Consider the following 25060-nt stretch of genomic DNA (forward strand, 5'->3'; position numbering starts at 1 on the left):
AATGGGATGCGCTCAGCTGACAGAACGGTTTGATAGTAGCACACTGGTAATGAAGCAAAGGAAATCGACAAGGGATTTTTTATATTTTAAAAATATATTCATTAAATGAATCAAATAAATTATATCATTTTATGAACAAACAGCAATTTTCCCAATTTTCCGATGGTTATTTGTGTAAAAATTTGATATTTCGCACCTTCTCGATGTCGAAATGTCGGAAACGCATTTAAAATCTGTCGGAAGCTTATGTCGAACATTTGAAAAACTCACGACACCTGCGCTCAACAAAACGTGGCATAACCGTTTCGCCTAATTTCTCAAGCAAATAGAGTTAAGTAACCAAAAAGGAATATTTAGAATCAAATAATAATATTGCACTCTTTATTCGAAGTAACGAAAAAACTTGTCCCGACCAAATTATCTTCCCGTTTTGAGTTACCACATGCGTGGAGAAGAACCGGGAAGCATTCCATTGCCGGGCGGCTGCAAACCGGCCCCATGTACCGCACCAAACGACGTATGATGAAAGTGTGCCGGTGTTGCATGATGATGAGCATGTGCTTGCTGTTGTTGCTGCTGCTGCTGCTGCTGCTGCTGCTGTGCTTGCTGCTGATGATGATGCTGATGCTGCAGCACATCCGGGCACGGTTTCCCATCGCGCACCAACACCGGAGGATTAATCTTCTTCGGTGGACTCGCACCAAGCACGTTTGGCGTTCCATAGCAAGTGCTTTTCTCCGTCTGAGCTCGCTTTGTTTTGTACCGATGGTTTTGGAACCAAATCTTGACCTGCGTTGGTGTGAGGTTAATCATGCTTGCCAAATGTTCCCGCTCGGGTGCGGATAAGTAGCGAGCCTGCTTAAAGCGACGCTCCAGTTCGAATGTTTGTGACTTGGAGAAGAGTATGCGTCGCTTTCGTTTCTTGTGACCATTGCCACCGGTCCCGGAATCACCACGATGTCCACCGGAGCGATTCGTACGTGGATCGGGTGAGTCAAGATCATCCGGCGTGTCTTGAGGACTGTGTTGGTTGTTGTTCGTGTCAACGGAACATTCCGGATCGAGTGAAGGACCATCGGACTCGAGGCCCACCAGTCGGTCCGATGCTTCGTTAACCACGCGGGGAATGTTGTTGTAGCTGGCCAATGAGTAGAGTTCGGGACCGGGTGAGGTACTGTCTGGGCTGAGCTGCTGGCTGTTGGACGCATTGGACACCTCGTTTGTAGCACTGTGTTGGATAACTGAAGGAACTGTAACGGGGCGTAGAAGAAACATTTTTTAAGAAACATTTTGCATGAAAAATTGGAAAAATATTCCCTTACCATAATCTAAATTAACAGCACCATAAGAATAAGAGGATCGTGTTGGCTCTGACGCCACACCGGACGAACCCAAAGCGGTACTGGATCCTCCGAACAGGTGATGCGCGTGATGCGAATACGGATAGTACGGTGGTGGATCGTACGGTATACCGGAACCAAGAGTGGAAGCATTAAGTACGGGTTGCAGCGGTAAACAGGAAGCGCTCTGTGTGGATATTGCACCGTACGGAAGTGATGGCTGGTCGTCCACAGTCGGTCCAGCAAAGCTCCCAGGAGCGGTAACGTCAAGTGTCTGCTGACTGGCAGCATTTTGTTGCGATTCCAACTCAGAAATTGTGAATGGGTACGTGGTAGCGTGAGGCACATGAGGCTGTAGTACGGTCGATGTTGAGAGACTGGTAACGTTCGGTTGTTCCTTGCTGGCGGGTTCTTGCTGCTGATGTTGCTGACTGTTTAGCTCCAAAATGTTGCTAATGTGAAATCGTTGCGAGCGTTGCGATGGAGCCATTCGCATGCTGTCAAGGATGCTGCAGGAAGCGTAAGACAAATACAATGGAAGGAATTTAAAAGTTAATGAATGTTAAAAGGTTTGTTATAAAATTGAGTTTGCAGACAAGCCAAATGGCCGAATTTGGTTAAAGAGCACCCTCAGGAATCCATCTATCCAAAGCATCGTTAGTAAAGAACTGATAACTCTATTTATAGTTCACTATAAATAGTTCACTATAACTTTATAGTTCACACATCATCCTTTTTTATTAAAAAAAATCTACAAAATCCTAATGATTAATTGGTGCCAGAACTATGTATTAAACTTCACAAACCCCATTTTTTAGAAAATTTGGTCACAAATTAAATTATTTTGAATTTTTTGTACTAGATTTCTTAACACTTTTTCGTTGAAAGCTTTTTAAACTAGCATCCAAAAACGCCTTGTCCTACAAATCACACCATTCGGCACACTTTTCCATCCGCACGGACCACCATTTAACCGGGCCCGGCTTATCAGCACGCCCGCAATAAAACCAACACACACGGTTGGCACGTTTCGGTGCGCATTAATCCTAATCCTAGCCCGTCCAGCTCTTATCAGATATCTAAACAGCGCGCTCCTCACCGTGGTATGGAGGAGTTGAGCACGATCGGGTACAGGGCTGCCCGCAGCAAGCTGTGATTGAGCGTTGCGGCGGGCATGAAGATTGGTGCCCACGATAGAAATGGGGCACATTTTGTGAGCAGCTTTTCCAGCCGCGGATCGGTCACTTTTTCCTTTGCCAGGGTGATTTTATACTACACTATCCACTGCGTCACACTGGCGCTACTTGAAGTAGATGAAGTAGATCCTCGGAGGATCTAACCGTTACTGAACGAGTGAGCTGTGGGTCGTACTAGAAGGACCCGTTCTCGTAGAAGGACACTGGCAAAGGGGACTGGTAGGAATGATTTTGCGCAGTAGGAACCATCTAATATTTAAATGTTTCTCCCGAGAACTAGACGCAATTTCGTCATTTTAAATTCTCAAAAGCCATTTCTTGAACTATTCTCAAATTTAGTTTGTAATTCCAATACTATAGAATCCTTTTATCTTTATTATTTACAGCTGAAACTAGTATCCTTGTCCAGTTTTTGGGTAGAACGTGCTAGCTGGATTTATTTTCTAAGTGTTTGGACACGCCCCTTTCTGATTAAAAAGGAGGCGTACCATACGGAGGGTTTCACAACAATTAGAGATTAGAAATAGAAATTAGTATTTTTTAATTATTTCTTCCATTAATTTCGAATTTATTGTATGTGAATGCAAGTGATTATGAAGAGGAAAAAGGCGCTTAATCGTTAATTGATTTTGCATTTTGCAAAAATGGTTGAAAATGGAGGTATATTTTTGTTTGAAGCCTGTCTCTGTAGATATCAAAATCTTGTTAATTAAATGTATTTACAGACACTTCACTTTTAACATCATTTTTAGTATAACTTGTGCAATTTCTAGTTCTGGTTCGAGTAATCTAGTTTAAATTTTTGTAAAAATAACTTCAAACTTTCAGCGGCCTGAATTAACGTTTATTGATTTAAAACAGTTCTACCGTCTGCAGTCTTCAAATTCCACTCAATCAATCGAGCGTGCATGCACCCATCCATACTGCAATACTCTATCGGCATAAGTGCAGTTCTAAACAGGTTCCCATTAAACTCCCATGAAACTCGACAGCAAACCGATAAAAACCCTGAACAAAATAATGCACAAAAGGGCCGATAAATCTTGCCCATGCAGGGTGAAGCTTTCACGTATGTTTGCACGAAGTTGGTGAAAGTTTCCCGGCTTCCATCCATATGACCCAGGTGAAGGGTACCTGCCTAATGAAGAAGAACGTAAAGCTTTCCAAAGTTGAACTGCTAGGCAAATCGCGTGCCATCATCATCATCATCATCATGCTTGATCGCATTTAACAATCTGCCAGCCAAAGGGCCAACTAGCATGCTCGTGCTAAAGGACCATTCCGGACCATAACGAATCCGACCTACGAAGAATTGGTTCGATTGCGGTACATACTTGACTGACTTTAGGTTTCCTCTACCTCTCAGTGTCAGTGATTCGACGGTCTACACAGCTAAACCCCTTTTAATGTCCTGCTAGGAAACTCGAACCACTGAAGCATATCTTCCATCCCAAGTCCCTTTACGAGCCCCATATCAAACAGTGTTCGTATAAACAATCATAAATATTTCATAATTACGGATGAGCATGTAAAAGCGATCGTAAAAGCCATCGAGCTCGGGACGCAAATGCGCCATATACGTCAGCAGCAAATTGCCCAGGGGGCCCAATTTCATTGTTATAGTCGGCGTTTAGTCCTTCCTTAGGTGGAGTTGTTACTGCTGCTTCTGCTGCTGTTGAAATTAGTTTGTTAGTAAAGCAATGCGCGTCGATTCCCACGACCATCACGGACGGCTGCAGTGCTCGTGTCCTGCCGAGGGAAACGAAAGCCACCAAGTAGAGCACTCTTGGTAGATGATGAGCAGCAACGAATGGACAGAAGTTAATTCGACGTAGCTGCACGGTACATAATACCACAAATCAACGGTATTGTTGCGGTACTTCTGCAATTGCACTTACACGAATGCACTTTATCGATGGAGCTGGATGGAGGAGGCACAATGTTGAAGTTTTCTTTGGCTTCAATTACTACTAGAACGTCTAGATGTTCTCCCTTTTTGTAGTTAAGGGTATTTTCGTCCATCAACAACAATCTTCCACCTTACGGTCGAGGGGTTAATACGAACCCGGCTCGTGGGAACTTTGTAATTGGTTTTTTAAACAAAGCCGACCTTTTTGTTTCGTTGAGCCCTTTTGACAGCTTGTTTGTAGATGGTTGAAGCGTGCTTGTTGTTTGATTTTAGTCACATTTAATCAGCTTGACCGAGCGTTTATTGGGTGAGAGTAAAAGGTTTCTTTGAGATGGAATAATGTATTTGAAATGTTTCTTTATTAACATAAAAATATTGTTGCAGAGTAAATTAAGAAACTTAACAAATACTTTACGCCTAAATGTAGGCAATAGTAGTAAGTTGTACGTGTTGTAATTACACTTTTTAAACTCTTCTTCAGTAGATTGTTTTGAAACTCACCTAAACAAGGATATCCTCTACTCTTCTACTCAAAGTCTAGTGCCCAAAAAAAAAAAAATTAAAGCTTTATTAAATGAGCACGAAACAGACCCTTTCACCACGCTAAAGAACTGCAGGCAAAAGCATGCTTTCCGGCTTCACAAAGGGTCACGCCAAAAAGAGTCAAAGTCTTGTAAAGTAAATGGGTGATAGAGCCAAAAAATCCCCAACGAAAAATGATTCCAATTTGCATGAAGAGCCATTTCTGCCATTGATACATTGTAAAGGGGACCGTAAGAAGGTCGTTTATTTATTTTTATCCACCATAGCCCGATTGGCCATTTCGTTTCGGTGCAAAACCACAATTATTGATATAGGGCTAATTTGATTTGTGCCTTGACGTGACGTCGCTACCGATTGATGATGATTATTTCTGGTTTTTTACCTTTGTTTTGCTTTATAATCCAATGAACAGGAGAAAATGTTTGATTGTCATTTTAAATTAGCTTTACATAGCGTGCTGGCGGAAGTCACAGGCTTTTTGGATAACAATGTTTCGATGACGAAAAGGGTTCAGATGGTCGTTTTGATTTTTGATGAATTGGTTACAATGTAATCTCGGGGGAAAATTATCGAAATTTTTAATCTTCAAATGAAGTTTGCCTCCGAAACTTCTCCAGTGTTGAGTGTCAAAGAAGGAGAAGAAATCATGGAACTGAACGCCTAAATGTATGCAATTGCCATTCTTTTTCATTCAGTTTCATTTTTAATGGGGAATTTATAGCTTTTTTAAACAGATATAAAATGTCCCAATTCCTTGCCAATTGCTCTTATCGCATAGCCATAAGCATTCCTTTCTCTAAGTCAAAAAAATGATTATTATTCGTGAATCTAAATGCCTTGCAAAGCCGAAGCCTCAACTGACTAAAGCTGCAATCAGAACCGTTCCCAAAAGTAACAATTTATGATCTTATTGAGCAGCAAGCACTCGAGCAGATAGCTCACTGTTCGGTAAAACACCCTAACAAACCTATCAAAAATCAAACCGAAATTCAAGTGGCCAATCTACCACTTGAATTTTCACCCCAAAAAAGTATTGATATCTTTTTATGACATTTCCACCAGATCTACTGGTGGCCGCACGTGGAGATTAGATTGCTCCGGTGATTCCTACCTAAGCCTTTCAATTAATCTCCGTACAAAAATCTATCCCACAAGCAAGTGGAAGGCAGTGTGTCTCCAAACCCCCCTCGAGATCATAAATAACCCTTATGGTGCTTGTCAGCAGTCTCCGGATGGTATGATATGATATTGAAAATAATCGTTCAATAAGCCCTTCCCTTGGTCAAAGGTAGCGAAGAGCGATGTTTCGACGTACTTACTCGGTTCGATAATCACACTCCGGCGCATAATAGTCCGGCGGGAAGATATGAAAGTTCGCATCATATGCTTCGTCCGGCCCATGAAGACTTGCGTAGGGATAAAATGCTGTTGTCGGTGGCTGACCGGTGGGTAATCCGTTTGTTCCTTGACTCATCGTTTGTAAAAAAGACTTTCAAAATGTCGTTGAAAGATATTAATGGCACATGAATAAGGCACTCGTTTTCGCAACTTCACAAATCCTAGCACAGTATACAGTTTTTGTGACGAGCAATTAACACTTCAAATATTAATCACTTTCGCAACGTGCCGGACTCTTGCTAACCGAAAAAACCGATGATCCACCACCACTATATGTAACCTTAAAGGCTGCTGACCATCGACTAACTTCACCAGCGATTCCGTACGGATTCACGGTCCACAACTGACCAATAACGCACCCCGGGCCTGGTAGAACTGTCCCTGTCGCTATCACTGCGCTATCGAGTGTCGCCGAGCTTTAACTGGCCGCAGGTCTTGCACACTAACCACGGTGCACCGCTGCACAGCAATCATCCTTCGGCAGGTGAGCCCTCCCATCCATCCTAACGCACCTCAATTTCCCCGGCTCAAGACGCACCTTATTAATACGGCAGTATTTCTCTAATGTTTAATTTCACATTATCAACGATTGATAATAAAAATAAAATAAAACAGGGCGTACCGATGGTCAGGCTAGCGGGTGGTAGCGTGTGCATTTGCACAGCACATCGGTTCGCATGTATATGCACGCACGAACAACAACGAGCTCCGGGGCGGGCGAATTGCGATTGCCGCTATCTTCTTTATCAGCAGGCGATGGGGAGCTTTAATGGAACGGCGGAGAAGAGCAGCAGAGGAGAGCGAGAGGTGATGATCGCTTATTGGAAAATTTTAGTCTCCATCAGGTAGCACTGTATGTGAACATGTGAAAGCTTTGTTAAGAGATTCTAGCAACGAATGCATCCAACGATAATATTGTGATAATACACTATGATCCTAATATCGGAATAGAATCAGCTTCGAATCTCGGAGCGTTTTATGAGTCAACCATTTGCATACCTTCAGGCGCATAGGACTGAAAACAAAAGTTAGTCAAACTATTTCAAGCAAGGAGAATGCTCAAATGACACTAAAACCCTAGGTAGTAAAAGAGGAATTAAAATTGCATACTAGAAGGCGATTCTTACTTTAAATTATACATAAACTTTATCAGAAGTACATTAAAATAATGTTCCATTGGCCGACAAGGTAGTAGGAAGTAACGATTGCATACTTTTGGGTGTTGGGTTGGGTTGGGTGGTTTCCTCGTGGTGAGGACTGACCCTTCTCTTTGGCTTAAAGACCAGCTAGATCATGCCGGCCATCGAACTTAACTTTTCGCTACTCCGGAAGTTTGATAGCCAGGGCCTCGCTACATGGAAGTGATCAACTACGAGGTACGAATAAGTCTAGTCTAGTCGGAGCGATTCGATGGCCGGCGTGATCTAGATGGTCGTTAAGAAGAAGCTAAGCTACTTTTATAAGTAATTTTTACTTCTAGACATGATCTAGCTCTATGAAATTGATGCTTTTCTTCGAGAGTTAAAATTAAAAAATCAAAATGCATAATGTACATGTAAGACAAGAAGAGATTTAAAGAAAAGTGCTATAAATGACTGATCAAAATGTGAAAACTAGCATCTAGTAGATCAAACACTATGAATACTATGTAAAAAAGGCTTTTAAATAAAATTTGCATACCTTCAGGGGTCTCAAACGCAGCACAACAGTTGTATTTATATTTACGGTTTCACATTTCATTTTATCAGTTTAGTACGAATTAGTTCTTCAAATTTCTTTCACATTCAATGACGTTCCAAAGAAGTGTTGCAAGTGCAGTAATTTTATTACATCCCAGAGGCCAGTCGACCTATTGCTTAACCACACAGCCACGCATGGAGTTTACCCATGCTTGTCCTTGCCAATCGATACACACGCCAAGCCCTGCCGGTACGTTAGACGATGCACACGGTGCATATGCAACCTGCATTAGTGATTGTCTCTTATCACGGGACAGTCAGACGGATGCAAACAGCAACAGTGCGATGAGAGCAGAGCGTACAAAAAAAAAACGGGCAAAAGTTTTTAAACTTTACCACCTATTTTTTTATAGTGGGACTGGGAGTGACATGCGGCGCAACAGATATGACGAATACGCAAACATTGCTCCGCCGTCGTCATCGTCGTCCCGCACGCTGTTGTGTTCCAATAAGTGAAAAACCTGCCACATTATTGCTTGCAGCCCGATTGCAAACTATCGTTTTGCGATAAGCAACTATCGGTGCTGCTGATAAGATGGGTGGGTGCAGAAAACATCACCGGCATGGCTAGAAAGCATCTCAAAAACCCCGTAGCAAAACGGGAAAAGCCCCTGAGTCTCTTCGACTGCTAAAATGTCTCAATTTATACGACCGGTTCCTAAGTACAGATATATTACTTTTTAAATCCTTCCTTTTGCTAGTCGGCGCGATCACTTCCGCTTTCCGAGGGCGTTTGAAGTGAGGCAAGCTTCCCATCCAACGGACCGTCCTGTTTGAAGTATTTTCGGTAGCAAGCAAACCAACATACACTCGACTTAAAGTGCGAAACGAAATGCTAATTAATGATATTTACCGTCCGGAAGTGGGTCCTACCAGTCGTGGTGAGGTTTTTTGTTTGCAAATGAAGCCACTTTATGGCCCCGGGCTGCTAGCGTTTGCAGCATTTTACAGGCGCTCGCGCTTGAGTACGTCCACGGTCTCCACAGTCCGGATTCGAACGAGTCAAGGGCCTAGGCGAACCCTGACAAGTATGGGACGAACATGGTTCCCTTCTGGTGGGAGCATAAGTGCAGTCAGGCTTCATCTCATCATAACACTCCACCATTCGTATGCCAATCGTACAGGCAGGTGCAGCTACTACACTTTTTTTGAAATATATTTGTCCTTTTGAGTTCGTTATTAATTTTACGCCAATAACGGAGAAAATTAAATTTTTAACGAAAAGCATTACTTTGTTCGCCTAAATGTAGGCAATTTGTAACACACATGCCCAACGGTATGTGCGAATGCAACAGAAATTTTTATGTTTTATGTTGAAATAGTAGCATTTATGATTAATCTTCGTGTGAATAACGACGAACGGTCCTGTTTGCTGTCCAACATCTCTCTAGAAGGCGCGGGCTTCGACATCCGGGCACCCGAACTCCTCAATTTATTGGTTTCGCGGATCACATTGACATCATCGTTCGGACATCTGCGGTGGTGTGCGAAGCGTACATCCGACTACAACGCGAGGCCAATAGGGTTGGATTGAGGATCAATGCGACGAACCTAAGTACCTGCTTGCCGGAAACACTGACCGTGAAATAGTCCGACTCGAAAGCGGAATATCAGTTGGCGGCGACGATCTTCAGCAGAGGATTCGTGCTATTTTATTTATTTATATTTTTTATATAAATCGAACACTTATACGACACGAGCCCTAAGAACTATCTTTGGCGGTGTGGGCGAGCAGGGCGCGTGGCGAAGGAGAATGAATCACGTGCTGACTTTGACTATCATGACGGTAGTCAAAGCCGGAAAAATACGATGGTTGGTGATGAGGATGCCAGCGAGCCCGTTGACTGGATCAAGTCATGTCAAACCTGTTGGAGATCGGATGCAGTCGTGGATGGATAACTGCAGCCCAAGACCGAGTTTCCTGGAAACGAATTGCAGCACTGAGCAGGCCAAAAGGAAGGAGATAAAGCAGGAGAAAATCCTGAAAATGAAACCACGATGAAACTAGTGACCAGTGGCAGGGTTCACGGTATTCGGATTGAGCTGAGTGAACTCTGATTATTTCGGGCACCTTCTTCTATATGCTAGCTTGCTGGAATTTAGACTCTCTTAAATCAGAGGGCCATCTTCGAGACACGGATGGCCCTCTCTAGCTCTAGGATGAGGAGAAGTCAGGTAGATCTTCCTCCCCGGCGCAAGTCGCGGTCTTTGAAAAAAGTCCTAATACTCGAAAAGGATGGCTTTTCAAAGTAAAAAGATAACCGAAATAATTACAGATAAATTTTAGCTGGTTCGTTAAATTGAAAAACTTTTCTTTTTTTACCTGTTTGTGTATATTATGATAATCGAGGTTCTGTTTTCGATACGTACATGTATATATATTTTTTTGTTACGTTGTTTTCACTTTGCATTAACTAGATAATTGTAAGTAATGTCTCATTCATTCGACCCTCGATAGCCGTCAGCTTCTTACACCATAATAATTCTTAATTATTAACCTACATTTAGTGCAACAGTTAACACTCCCCTTTCTTAACATACACACACACGCTCTCAAGAACCTGATTGGCGTTCCTTTTCCTTTCTTTTCTGCTCACAACACAATACCCCTGACAAATGTACAATATCGAATTGAATATACGTAAGAAACAAGGATAAAACTTTACATCCGAAACACACACAGACACTACTGCACATACCGGGTGGTGTTTTTTTACGATTCTAAAACATAAAATGCTTACCTTACGATTTACTTTAAATTTTCTTCTACCGTTTTTGGAACCGCGAAACGGATGTCCAACCGGGGTGTCTTTTTCCAATGCATCTATCACTCTATCTATCTCCAGCATAATTCTAACGGCATGAGGGTTACCGTCCTTATGGTAGTGATTTGGCTACGGAGTTCTTCATATTCCTTCACTGCTTTTTGTAAAGTACCTGCTCATATTAAACATTGTATACATATTTGCAATGACATTTTCCTATCAGACTTCGTCCTACGTGGAACCGAAGACTTGCTTGGAGGAGAAACAACTGTCCTGCGATCGTTTTTACGACATTTGGCTATCTTTATACAAGTTTCTCTATCGCTATGCATTTGCTTGTTAATTGAGGGTTCCACGGGGTAACGCGTGTTTGCCTCCTGACGAGCACGTTTACCCTTGGCTGTACGCTAGTACTTTTAAATCTTATTTCACAGTCGTATTCACCCGGCAGAATGCGTTTATCAACACTTTTCGTTTGCTTCCTATCCTAAAACTTAATATGCGGCAATTAATCCATTATCTTACACCCTTGACCAGTGTGTTAGTGTGTCTGCGTACGGGGTATTCACCTATTCCACGATTAATATTCTAGGGCTTTTGATGGATTCTTGCGCCTTGCTGTTGCTAATAAACTGCAGCAAACTAGCAAAGGATACCTTTGCCGTCCGAGCGTCAAAACTCCGGCTACGATTGCTTCGCTCGCCATCCAAAAAGCAAAACAAAAAAAAACGAACGTGGGTGAGTTGGACCTCCCGCCCGATTTTACATATCGCTACATTACACCATCAGTTTTACGCAGGTTGGTGATGTCATTTCTTCTTAATCCTTTGAGCTATCCATTCTAATCCCTGGTACAAGCTGGAAAAAGGAAATGGTGTGAAGAGATTGGATTAGCGGGAGGATCTATTTAAGGACAAAACAGACGCTTACCCTTCACCGGTTAGCGCGCAACAGGACTGTATGTGCCACTGGTGGTTTTTGATTGAGGTTAGGTCCAACTGTTTGGAAATTTCCGCTGCACTCATCGAGTCTTTTAGATCCTGTAATGGAATGAGACATAGAATTAAAGAAAATATACATTTTAGGGGACTAAGTAAGGTCTTATAAAGGGTATAAAATTATCTCTAGCTTGTAAGTAAACGCCTGAATGCATGCAAGAAACAATAGCTTGCAAGTTGTTACACATTTAAATTTTATTCAGCTTTACTTCAGGTTTGGTTGAACAAATGAACACATTACAAACGTTTACCGAATACACTCACCTGCTTATTTGCGTACACTAATAAACTAGCTTTCGTTAAGTCTTCATGCTGCAACATTTTGTACAATTCTTCCCGTGTCACCGCTAACCGTTCGCGATCGGTCGAGTCTATGACCATGATGATGAACTAGAGAGAGTACGAAACAGAGCATACAATTAACCCAAAGTCTTATAGGCTTCACCGTAAGTCACATGCCGGCACCAATCTAGTATCAGGCTCTTTGTGATCCACGAGCCAACATTTACGTCCGAAGTCGGTAATGCAAACAAACGACGCGATCACGTGCAGCACGTGTTGCACGGTACTGCTAAGCACGGATGTTACACTTACCTCTGTGTTCGTGTAGTACGTGCTCCAGGCGGCCCGTAAACTCTGCTGTCCGCCAAGATCCCAAACGAGAAAGTGAATATTTTTCCATACAATCTGTGCGTGGGACGAAGTATGACGAGTGCGTCAAACGGCGGCAACATTGCGCAAAGGAAGCAGAAAAAGAAAGCAAACAAATGGCTGTCAGTATTTTCAGTAGATAAGCGGCTTATATTCTGCTGTAGCAAAACGAAAAATCTTTTCCAACAATTTTATGTTTGTTGTTATGAAGAACCGAACAGAAAGAAGTAAATATGAGCACAGCTGAACAGAAAGTGCGACGAGAATTACCTCCTCTACGTTCGAGCCGATCGTTGGGCTGGTGTGAACAACTTCGTTCATGAGGAACTGGTACAGAATGGTAGTTTTGCCGGCATTATCCAATCCCACCATGACGAGCTTGTGTTCTGCAAAAGGAATGGAAATATGAAAAAAAGTATTAACATTTTTGGATCAAGATTTAAAATTAAAATGATGTTTAGTTTGTGTCGCTTAATGAAATGATAATAATTAAAGTATGCTTCATAGGTTGAATACGAATGTAATAAGAGTATTTTAGTATTAGAGGTCTCAAACTACACATCATAAACTAAAATTCTTGCACAGGCTATCGGAATGCGCAAAGGAAAGCAATACCCACACATGGGAAACATTAAAAACCATAACCTCGGTCAAAAACCTCGGAACCGCACATGAGTCGCGCTGAAGAGAAATCTCATGGAGTGTAATAAAGTCTATAGATAGTTTGAATGGATCTTTATGCTTTTTTCCAATTTGAAAATAAATTCTAAACCCATCTATGCTTGTTTTATACATGAAATATGTTTAGAATTGCTTAAACAAACAATAAACATTCAAATTTGACCACAGTCGAGAGATGTAGAGCATGACGAGCTGGAAGTCTGCATCTGCTATAATTTCTGTGTTACCACACCACTACCAGGGAGTTTCGTTTGATCTTGGTTTGCTGCTGCTGCACCTCTAAAAATCCCTCAGAAGGTTGAAAGACCTCAGATTAACCCCAGTTTAGGATAGCGATGTAATTGTCAATTACAGCACCCCGGTCGACCGATTTCAGTAAACGATACGTCATCGTGCAGCTGCTGCCCGAACACACACGTTTCTGCTATAAAAAGTATTACAGCATCTCCACATTCCTGCGCTGGTGAGGGGCCTCGTTTAACGCTCGATCGACCGTGACATTATCAGATAATTCTCTCGCACAACACTTCCCATTCTGGTACGCAGTGAACGCATTACACAGATGGTTTGTACATTATCCCACGCCAAAACGATCGTTAGATCGAGAAGGGGGAAAAAACTACTCCTCAAACACACACTCCAAAATCTCAAAAGAGAGCTGAACTAAAAGGCTGGCTTCCATCGACCGCCCAATGTACAGAAGTGGAGCAAAGAACATTTAAAACTACCCACCAGGGTCGATATCTTGATGAACGACGAGATGAATATCGTCCGTTTTATATCCCGCCGCGCAAGGGTTAAAGTGAGTGGTCAGGGCCTACCACTACTACTACTAACTGCACACAGCGCACTAGGACACTCTAATTGTGGCAAACTTGATCCAGTTGAACGATTAAGTCATTTCTACTTCGGACCATTTGCTGGGTCGTGTCGGAAGGTAGGAGTGATATTTGTCAAGTACGTGTTGAACGCGCTACATACGGCCACGGATGCAAGTCGAATGAGACAAGCGAAAGTAGCCTGGGGCGTGATGGGTAAGGCAAGGCACGGAAGTAATTTATTTAAATTTAAGTAATCAGTAGCAAACCACATATACATATATGTTTGCAGCGTTCCTCTTGCAAATTTGGATTGAAATGATTCACGTTCGAGTGGGTGAAAGTTGGGCCTTACTTTGGATGTCGTTTGAAGGATTAGTGTTATTGCTGACGAACAACAGATTTGGAAAATTTGCATGATCGAGGGAATTGTATTATATCTTTCAATGTGCTTCAAATAATCCTCCTTCCTAATAATCCTTCAAATTCTCGTAACCGGCACTACTATTGGTAACAGAAGATCGTTTTCTGGTACGCAGGACTGAATATACAGCTACGGATATAATCAAATCAAGGAAAGTAATCAATGGCAGACTAAGAAATCTCTTGGAGATTGTAAAGCCATTGTAGAAGACAATGAAGTCTGAATGAAGATCGAATTGCTACTCCTTCCATGGAACCTCGTTCCTGTCGCGTGTAAACCGGCGACGCTATTACCTCTATCCGTCGGGGTCCGGACCCGATCCTAACTAGGCCATATGAAATAATTGAGTGTTATTTAAAAAAAACAGATTAATCTTGTACAGTTTAATTGCATACGAATACATTCTACTTCATTAACGGGAAGACCGAACTCCAAGAAGCAACAAGGAACATCAAATTTCCTAATGTCCACTTGACGCTCGCACGTACAAAATCATGCTTTATGTAACGTTTAATTAATTTATCACACAAACAAATGACAACACTGGGACGACCGTGCGGCATCGTGCCTAGTGTTCGTTGGCGGTCGTGATGAAATGTTTAAAATAAAATCGAAACCACACGTGGACGCTGTACACAAGCGTCACGCGTTCCAAGCGAGTGAGAAACCGGAGCAGTTTCGTAGTCAACCTCATTTTTTCCCCGTTCGATCGATTTTTGTTTCCTTCTTTTGTGTTTATTTTGTTGTTGCACAGCCTAACCTGACGCAAATGCGTATCAGAGCGTTGTTGTGCTGTTTGTTGTTTCATCCCTAGGCACGTTTTACTGATAGCTAAAAAGAAAAACAGTAAAGATTAAATTCTATTTTTGATGCACCAAAGTAGGAGTAATAATCTAACTAAAATAGTTATTGTTTAGCAGAGCACCTAGGCTAGAGAGAGGCATATTAGACGCTTTTATTACTCCTTAGCACCCAGCCAACAACCAACAAAACAGACGATTCAGTCGATGGAAAGCACAAACAGATAATCGTTACCTCTACCGCCCCGAAAATTGATGGTTTCACTTTTCAATGTGACCTTCGGAATTTAAAGTTCGCTAGACGGTCGGGCTTAATGTTAACGCAGAAAAAAAAAGAAGACCAACGCACCTTCTCATCGGAAGCTCGCGAAACCGACCGGCGAAATTAAAAAACGGGAAGGAGGCAAAACTGTGATAGAAATGTTTCCTCCGTGTCACAGGGTGGTTGTTTGTTTTTTCTTTTGCCCTTGGGGACTCGGATTATAGACTCGGCCGCCAGCAAAAAAGGTTGACACAGGCAAAAAGCCTCAAACGTTAAAACCATGAACTTAGGTGGAGTAGCGCTTGGAAACCTGTTGATTTTGGATAACATTTTTCTGGTTTTTGGCAAAAATCCAGCGAATTATGGAATGGATCGACCTAGTGGACTATCCCAAAAAACCTTCCTAGAAGTAATAAGATCCATTAATAATACACGTCAGGTTAACCGGGCGTTGATGGATCTCTTCTTCTAGGCTTAACGAATGGCAGTCCTCACCACGGGGGTACGGTCCGGATGGGATTTGAACCCCAGTCCTGTTGTGTGAAGGCCCCACCACCACCACCCAGGCTGTTGATGGATCTATGATTTTTATTTTTCATCTAAAGGCAAGCATGAGCGACAGACACTTCATAATCTTATCAGATGCAGATTTTAATGTAAATATTAATCTGACATTTGCTTATCCAACATTGTAATCTCCAAATTAATTGTATATAATTTTAATGATCACTTCAAAAAGTCTCGATTATCTATCATCTTTCTTTTCTTTTCGCCGCAAAATCTAATGGTTGAGAAGAAAATCGCTTTTAAGCAACAAACAACATTCACACGACTAAACGAAACAACACCACTTTTCAATAAACCATTTCACCCAGTTACATTTCGCGGTACATTGTTTACATTGCTTCTTCGGGCGACTCCTCGCTACACCTCATCGGGGAGTAAATTCGTTTTACCATCCAACAACCAGCATGATGATGATAAGCAGCCGTAGGCAGCTGGATGGAACCTCCATGCTACAGTATTTCGTTGATAAGAGTTTGTGTGGCGTTTGGAGCATTGAGCCAGCCAGTCAGCCACCCAGTCCCCGTGAGCCAACTACACGCAACGGTGAACAAGAAAGCGAAATAACAAAACCTTCGAGCAAATGGTAGCGATGTTTTTTCGATGGCGTTGTTCGGATGTGATCACGACCGTGATCGAGAGCAAAGACCTTTCACTGTGCGCTGAAGAAAAGACACACCATGTGAACGGGGGCCAGGTATGGGGCTCTCGTTCGAAATGTGGGCCAACGAACGATTTCATTGCCGCTGCAGTACTTTTTGCTTGTGTCAACCACTCTCTTACAGTGGTTAGGATCTACAGGATTAGGATGGGACAGTGAGCCTTAAATTTAGCCGTTGCGTGAGGTTTTATTTTGGTAGGTATTAGGTACAAAAGGCTCTAGTGATCAGACCAAGTTCAACATGAACTTTATTCGCTTATGAACCAACAACGATAGGTTGTGGTGACATTTGAAGTTCAGAAAACTCAAGAAAACTGTCCTTTTTTCACTAAATAACATTTTTCAGGACATTAGGAGCCCTTTAAGCTTCAATGACCATCTTCTGCATAGCATCTGGAGCTCTCCTGAGATATCCTGTCGCGAAATTCGTAACTGCTTTGGCTCAACGTTCCCAACGTTCAGATTAAAGCAAACTTTTCTACTTAAAACACCTGTGTCAAGATACAATTGGTAGGAATTATTCGTTCTACTGGAAAGATTAACAGACGAAAGGAGAGGAAAAGTCAGTCATATTCTTTGTTTATAGACCACTAAGGTCTTGCCGGCCATCTAATGGCTCTCTAGATGTATTTGTAGTACGTAGTTGGATTGTAAGTCTTCATCACGGGGAATGGCTTGGACAGGATTTGATCACCATTCCTGCCGAATTTCTGTTCTTGTGAAGATCGTCCTATTAGGTCGGGCCGGAGACGGTTTCGACGGATTTTGATGATTGATCCTGTCTTGTGACTGGCACGTATTCCACTAGCCCCAATGCCCCAACTGAACCGAAGGGTTGTTTGTCCGGGATTGATCTAAAAGTCTTCTACAGTAGACCATGACCACAACGCGGTAGTAGCCGCATTTAAGCAACGAAATAAAAATAATCCCTCAAATTGTAGTGATGTCCAATTTTAGGCACGACCCACCTGGGAAGGAGGTACCTTACTGGGAAGGAACAATATGCGTTTTTTCTTCAAATTTCTTACCTTCATTGCCGAATAAACTCCAGATTTTTGCAAATAGTAACCCCATGATGTGAGCCTTTGTTTGAGGCTTATATCGCAATTCACCTACAGTAGGCTTTCTCTTTCCGATGATGATGCACTTTTAACAGTAGGGCAATCGATGCCGCAAGATCAAATCAGCATGCACACAAACACACCACAATCAACTTTGTCTACTTTGATTGCTTTTTAGAAACATTTGTAATAAGGGAAAATACACAGTAGAAACACATCCACAAACACTGATCTAAACACGCAAGGGTAAGCAATGCCTCTGTATATCCTGCGAGCCGTCTCAAGGGACGTTTTAGCACTAACATGCAGGTGCACGACACCTGAAGCGAACGGGAATCCTTACAACGGGCTCCATCATCACACGGCCATTACGGGATACGGCTTCGGGCACGAACACGAGACAACACTGATGGAGTGTAATGCTGCTGCTGCTGTTGCTGAGTCGTTGCACTTGTGTTATTGTTGTTTGCTACGCACACACAGAGCTGCGTTTTTTGTTGTTGCGATTCTTTCACGTGCGTCTTCTCGCACACGCACCACCCTTCACTCCCCGTTGCAGTCTACTACTCTTTCATTCAAGAAGCAAATCATTAAAGCTGAACATACACCACACCACAGACAGTCGACGCAGTGTTCGAGCGAAAGTGTTTTTGCTGATTTCTTTCGTTGCGTTCGTTTTCACTCTAATTGTTGTTTACTCACCGTTTCTCTTATATGCTGGAAACGTATGTGCGTCTCTGTGTTCCTCCTCACCAGTAACACCCCTGCCAGTAATTTCTTTTTCCACGAAGAAAGACCAACCCCTGACGAAATTGGCGGAACTTACTCTTCCCTTTAACTCCCCACCCTTTCTGCTGAGGGGATGAGATGTAACAGGATGTGGTGTTTTTGCATGAATCTGTGTGTGTCGTCACTTCTTGTAAATGAACAACAAACACAGAACTGGAAAAAGAGGGCAAAAAAACACCACCCTGACCTTTACTCAGCTGCTGCTCCGAGATGACAGTTTTGTTGGAGCAATCTGTGAAATCTGCTGCCATACAAGGGAACGTTGGGTTTTGGGGTGGTGGGGAGTTGTGTTCTTGTAATTGGCTTTAGGGGGTACCTGGTGACACGTTGAATATTGCTCAAAGTGAACAAAGATCACGGGAGTGACGATTATCAGAGCCCGTGAGGATGATAAACACGGTAACACAGAGATCCATCCAGAGGGTGACACGTTTTCTAACACCACTTACTGCCTTTTTTCAAAAACACCTTCACGAAAGCGAACCGATAATCTTCACGCACGGAGAAACGGATGCGAGGACACACGAGCGAACGGTAAAGCATTACAAAAGTGTTTTTACTCAACAAATATTCATTACTTTCAACAAAATACAGCCAATGTACGAACTACGCTGATGGGGATGACAGTTGCTGAAGTGTCTGCTACACCGAGCACACACGTACGGTCAAGATGTGTATAGATCGAAGGTGCAACTTACCATCAGGTGAATAAGTGGTGAAAAAGGGGGTTTTGGTGTACTTAAATTTGAAATAAATAATAATTATTGTATTTATATGGACAGGTGTCGTTTTAACTCAACTCACCAATCTGCAACAGCTTAGCGTTTTCAAAAAGTTCAGCCACTGTTCTCTGTTACATTACCATGTTGCGTTACTTCTCAAACTAGGTAACAAATTAAATTTAAAACAGTACTACGCCCTGCAAGACGTGTATACGCCTCTTTGTAATCAACTTTCTTGATTGTAAAAGTCATATCGATAATTTTCTTTAATACGAAGCATTGTTTTGCGACTATATTTATTAACCCAAATTTTGAACTACAATTAAATTTTACACATCTATTAAACCATTTTCAAAACATATTTTGTTAAAAAACTTATACAAAAAGACGAAAGTTAGGAAAATATAGAAAAAGAAAATTCATCACACCTCACGCTTCAAATGTTCTAGCAATCGTCGCACATCGAGCAGTGAGATGACAGTTCGAGTCGAGCAGATACGCTCACTACTCGAACTAGCAATGTTTGTTGTTTTTTTTTCTCAAGCCGTAGGAAGCGTTCAACACAAACTAAAAGTGAAAAATAGTTGTGCGGTTGCGAATCGATGTGTTTTTCATGTGAAATAAAACATAAGTGCATGCAAAAGCGGCAACTAATTCTGTTAAACAAGTGATTAATAAAACATTGTGGTTTGTGCTTTGCCAGTTCTGTGCCGTAGGCGTGCGAGTACGCAGGAATGCAAGTGGTGCAAAATGTATGCATGTTTGTTCGCGTTTGATACAGTCTGTTTGGCAGGATAGTGCAAGAAGTGTTGTTGATTGAATTGGTAGAGTAATCCCATCCATTAAAGCGATGTATTAAATAACGTACCGAGGTGATAAGGATAGGTAGAATGGGAAGAAGACAGGTGCAGGCGAAGATAGGATAGGAAAGGAAAAAAGAACAGACAAAAGTCTGGCTGGCGTATAGGAATCAGAGATGAGATTACAAATCTGATGCGGCATAAGGGATTATGCTGCCAATCACCCGGCTGGGGAGAATGAGATTTTCTGTTATATTGGTAACTTTTGGTTGATTTGGTTGCTGGTGAAAAGTGTGCACAACAACAAGGAACGATTCAGCCGCTAAAGACCGACGACACCCGACCGTTTGCCAGCATGATTGACGGTATGTTCACTTAATTTAATGTACGAATGATTGTTTCCACTGCATTAGACAGCTGCATAAGCGCTTCGTTTCGGGGTGCTACATAAAAACAAACGAATCCAATAGCATAAATTTCAGCATAAAAGAGCATTCGCCTCATAGTCAGAAAGGGGTGTCGCGCTTACCAGGCACGCGTTATAAAAAAACCCAAATTTGTTTGCCTCGTGCCTCGTTGACGCGATGGTGGGTGCAATTAAACGTTACTCTCCCAAGGTATTCCTCACTCGACTTTCCCCCAGAAAAATGTGGAAAACGGGTGCAGAGAGTTACGGCAGAAAAAAACCGTGTACATAAAAACGCATCCGACGATTGCACTTTGTTTAAAGTTGTTAAATAAATACACCCGCCCCGAACCATATTTCCATACCAACACCGGCACAGACAGACAGACAAGTTGGCGTTACTCTCCCCAAAAGGGGCAAAACTTGACGTTCGCAATTTCAAACGAAATAGAAAACCGAGAACACCACAGCACCAAAGAACGGCAGCCGATGTAAACCTTGTTAATCACAGAAACAACACTTTCCTTCTGGCGTAAACACTGACGGACCGAATAGAACCGTGGGACTTCCTTTGGAACTTGGGAGGTTTGGAAGACTCACAGTCATTTTTCGGAGGAAAACTGTTTGCCAACACACTCGCACGTGGACAGGGGGAGGGCCTAGCACACGGTCTGCTGCAAGGTGCCGTTTTGCTCAGTGCAGAAAATTGCATCGCAATCGACTTTTTGTGTTTCGTCAACGGTTTTGATGAGATTTAGGGAGCCCAACTACCCCTTTATTTTTAAGCCTATTTCACCGGCAGCGGCAACCAGCCAGCAGCACGTACTTGCGGATGATTTCCTTTCCATGCATGAGACTGTTTTTCTTGTCGCCTCATTTGCGTTTCGCTGAATGGAGTGTATGAGTGCGGTTCGTTGGTTGGCTGGTTTATTTTCGACCACGTACCACGCACAACGATGATGAGTCGCTTGTTGTGCTGTTGGGAAAAAAAGGTAAAAAGAAATACATTGCAAACAGTTCCTGTCATCCATTCAATCATGTTTAATCGGCAGGTTAAAGAATTGCTGGACCGTGAAACGCGGGACATATAACGCTGCACGATGACGGTGTAGGTTTGATTGCAGCTTGAAGCCCCCAAAAATGAACGTGGAAAAAAATAAAGGTCGACAGTTAATGTCGAATGATGGCGGATATTGTAGACTGCGTCCAATTTTTGGGTGCTACTCGTTCTATTACGCTAACTTTAGCTTAGCTTAAAAAGAGTTGTTGGGAGCTAGTAATCGACCTGTTTAATTTTCTAACTCTCACACAACGCTATTTCGAAGGAATTGAAGGGCCTGGATAATTGTGTTCCAAAGCTTTTAGGCAAAAGAGAATTTAAATAATAAAGTCTTGTAATACAATCATATGGCCACGCAAGATGAGTCGCTTTAGCAGTCGAAACTGCTGGGAAATAACCTGTCTCTTGGACAGTTAAGAGACAAAGGCTTTTGATGACAACTTGGGCGGGGAGACACATGACTTTCGGCTAATCTGTCATGCTAGTAGGGCAAATAGTGATTAATTTAAGGATCAGTTGTCTTTAAAGGAGCATTCGTTATTGATTGGCCATCTCGCACGTTAAACCTTTTTTTTCGGTGAAGAGATCATAGACCTATTGTATCATCCATTGTGTACTGATGGATTTTTATCGACTAAAATCTCCTCGAATCTTTCGCCATTCATGGCCCAAGTATAAAGCTGGGATCCCCATTAATGACATGGCTTTCCCGGCTGACATCCTGCTGATCCCAAGGACCAGTCTCAGCCTCACCTCTTTCCCGTGCACGCAATCATCTGTTTCGACTATCTGATCAACACTTCTCCAACATGGATGTTCATGTGACGGCGAAGAAGCGAGGGCAATCGAATATCACATTAGGTGTCTCCCTAAAATCTGGACATTCGGGACAGTGTGCATCCTAAACGAGTTTCATATGTTCAAGATGAATTCGAAAGAAGCCGTGTCCTGTTTGAATAGTAGGTTTTGGAAATATCCATTTGATTATTAGAACTTTATAGATATAATTTTGAAAACGTCAGATGGGTGGCATTGCAATAGTGGGATCCATGTTTCAGGATTGATGTGAAACTCATTTCAGTCTATTCTCCCTCACTTAGAACTAAACATGCTCCGTTACAGACAGACAAAACGCTAGAGAAACTATAAAACACGTCAGGATCTTCTTGGGTGGGCTTCTCATTAGAATAAGAACCAAGTAGTGTTGGGCAGTTGGCAAATCTGGACGGATCATTATTGAGCCTTTATGAGCTTTAATAAAAAGGAAAATCCAAGGTTTAGCCCTGTAACGCTCTCAACATTTTCCAGCTCAGCTGACGATCCACTGTTCCTGAACGAAGGATTTGTTAAACCATTCTAGCCACGCGTTAACGTTTCCGAAACCTTTTCAAAGCATATTCAAAAGTAGAAGACGCATTTTTCCTGTTTTTCTCCGGGACCAAGCTGAATTTGCTAAGTGGGTGTTGCACAATTAATTGTCTACGTTGAAGCTCTATCGTTAATAAGAACTGAAACATGCACGATCATACCAAAGCTACGTCATAAGAAGGAAGAGCGTGCTCCAATACCTACTCATAGCTGTCCAAAAATTCCAGATAGCACTACTGGGGGTTCTACTAAACATAAAATAGAGCGACCAAATTCTACTTGAACAGTACTTAAGAATTATGAGGTAGAACCATGACAATCAACGTCGCGTCAAGTATATTCGAAATGATTACTACATTCTAGTAAACAAAAAAATCCCTTGAATATTACAAAACGTTGAAAGGGTCTACAGAAACTGGACCGGCGATGTAGTAATTCTTCTTCAAAAATCCTATTTTTTTACAAAACAAAAAAAAACACAATTAAAGTGAGTGTCACGAGCAAAATTCCCTGCTGGTCTTTCCTCACAATTAAACTCATCCGTATCCAGCTCGATGCCAAACGTTGATTTAATGCATAATTTTATCCCTTTTAATAGTGTCACTAGCGTGTTGTACTACAAAAAAAAACACGCACCATTTGCAAATGATATGCATCAATGTACACGTCAAATTTAATTATTAGTTACAGAAGAAATTGCACAAATTATCAACCCGGATGCACTCGGCTTTGCGGTGCTTTATTGCGCTTTATTGAGAAACCCGTTTGGTTCGTTGATTGATGTGCGAGGTGAAGGCAGCACATCTGGGCTGCAGCATATACATAATTCCTGTCATCAATTTCTTTTTTTTTTTGTGTTCATTTTTATGTAACGAATTGAATGCTTGTTCAAACCTCAAATTAAATCACATTTTAAATGAAATTTGTTTGATGAAGCACCGCAACCGCTACTGTCTCACATAATTGTTGTGATTCAAATTTCAACCACTCCTGCAGAACGTGTAACGTGTACGTAACGTGTTCAGTTTGTTTGCTTGTTTGCGTATCGCGTTTCGATCGAATAGCTGGGAAGGATTGTTCTAGCTGACACTTGCATACTTCACCCGTTGATTTATGCATTTATGGTGCGAGATTAGTTTTTACTGCTGTCAATGCACAAACGCGCGCGCATAAACACAGCCATATCCAGTTCCGTGTAAATCAAGTACCGATAAGAATGGTGAACCTGGTGAACAACATCCATGCATGCTCACTCATTACCATGAGCACACAACTGGAGCCTGGCACTAAATCGAAAGCACTAATCGGGAAAAAGGTCACCCGACACACGGGGATTGCCACCACTTGTCGATTCACCGTTTAGCATACGCAAACAAATCACCCGATGATGGTGATGATGATGATTACATGTGGCTCCGACGCTTCGAAACCATAGCCATACTCCAAGAGAGCCGCGAGAGTCTGACAGGCGGGCTTGGCCAGTTTTGCACGCTGAAGATAATGCATCTCTTACGGGGGGTGGGCTAATCCTTATGGCCGGTTTCTGACGCTTTTTTGTTCGAGACGACCCTGACAACTGGCCACGATGTTTGCTAAGTTTTCCGCTAAGTTCGACTACTAGAGGCCTCCCTCTACGCCCCACACGTACGCCATAAATTCCAGTTCCGAGCACTTTGATCGATAAAATGTGCTCACTCGATCGAGCGATTGCGGTACCGGTTTGTGGCTTCATCAGCTTCAGCTCGGGGACAGGAAATAACTGGCCGATCTTCGTCGATCTTCAAGCCTTGGTAGGAGGTGCAAAAGACGCAGGTTGACTCATGACAGGGCCGCGTACTTTATGGGCGTCCGCGCAGATCGCGCTATACACATTTTTTCACTCGTTACTTCTTCTGTATCAATATTGTGGCCCAATCCCCCCCCCCCCCCCCCCTTCAGTCCCGGGGCCGACACAGACATTCCGTGGCGCATTATCATCATCGTCATCTTCATTGGCACATTATTGATTCGATGGTACAAAATGTTTTGCCGTCGCTAGCTAGCGGCAGCCGTCGGAAATGCCTTTTGGACTTTGGCGCAGCGAAAAGCGAAAAAACCGTATCTGT

The 25060-nt window shown here is 42.5% G+C and overlaps 3 protein-coding genes across 9 annotated transcripts in view; all 3 read right to left on the reverse strand.

The window, feature by feature from the left end:
- The window catches only part of LOC126568591 (longitudinals lacking protein-like), a 105189-nt gene that overhangs the window by 71892 nt on the left and 8237 nt on the right, over positions 1–25060 (reverse strand). The window lies entirely within an intron of this gene.
- LOC126568155 (homeobox protein vnd-like) lies at positions 436–6463 on the reverse strand. Its single transcript, XM_050224582.1, has 3 exons — positions 6308–6463; positions 1323–1849; positions 436–1250 (listed from the first exon to the last, which is right to left on the reverse strand). Exons 1-3 carry the CDS (start codon positions 6460–6462, stop codon positions 436–438), a joined length of 1497 nt encoding a protein of 498 aa, XP_050080539.1. The 5' UTR covers position 6463.
- The window catches only part of LOC126568525 (ADP-ribosylation factor-like protein 5B), a 241679-nt gene continuing 228297 nt past the window's right edge, over positions 11679–25060 (reverse strand). For 3 of the 7 annotated variants that reach the window (XM_050225021.1, XM_050225020.1, XM_050225017.1), the window contains exons 2-7: positions 17778–17829; positions 12810–12925; positions 12483–12575; positions 12153–12278; positions 11821–11930; positions 11686–11748 (exon numbers count right to left, since the gene is read on the reverse strand). In XM_050225021.1, the coding sequence (XP_050080978.1) occupies positions 11700–11748; positions 11821–11930; positions 12153–12278; positions 12483–12575; positions 12810–12925; positions 17778–17823 (540 nt within the window). In that variant the 5' untranslated portion in view covers positions 17824–17829 and the 3' untranslated portion in view covers positions 11686–11699. Of the gene's footprint in view, positions 11749–11820; positions 11931–12152; positions 12279–12482; positions 12576–12809; positions 12926–17777; positions 17849–25060 lie in introns of those variants that run through there. The other 4 variants (XM_050225018.1, XM_050225016.1, XM_050225015.1 and 1 more) reach the window with 2 other exon arrangements.

This window comes from Anopheles maculipalpis, chromosome 2RL, assembly GCF_943734695.1.
Source record: "Anopheles maculipalpis chromosome 2RL, idAnoMacuDA_375_x, whole genome shotgun sequence".
NCBI classification, from domain to species: Eukaryota; Metazoa; Arthropoda; class Insecta; order Diptera; family Culicidae; genus Anopheles; species Anopheles maculipalpis.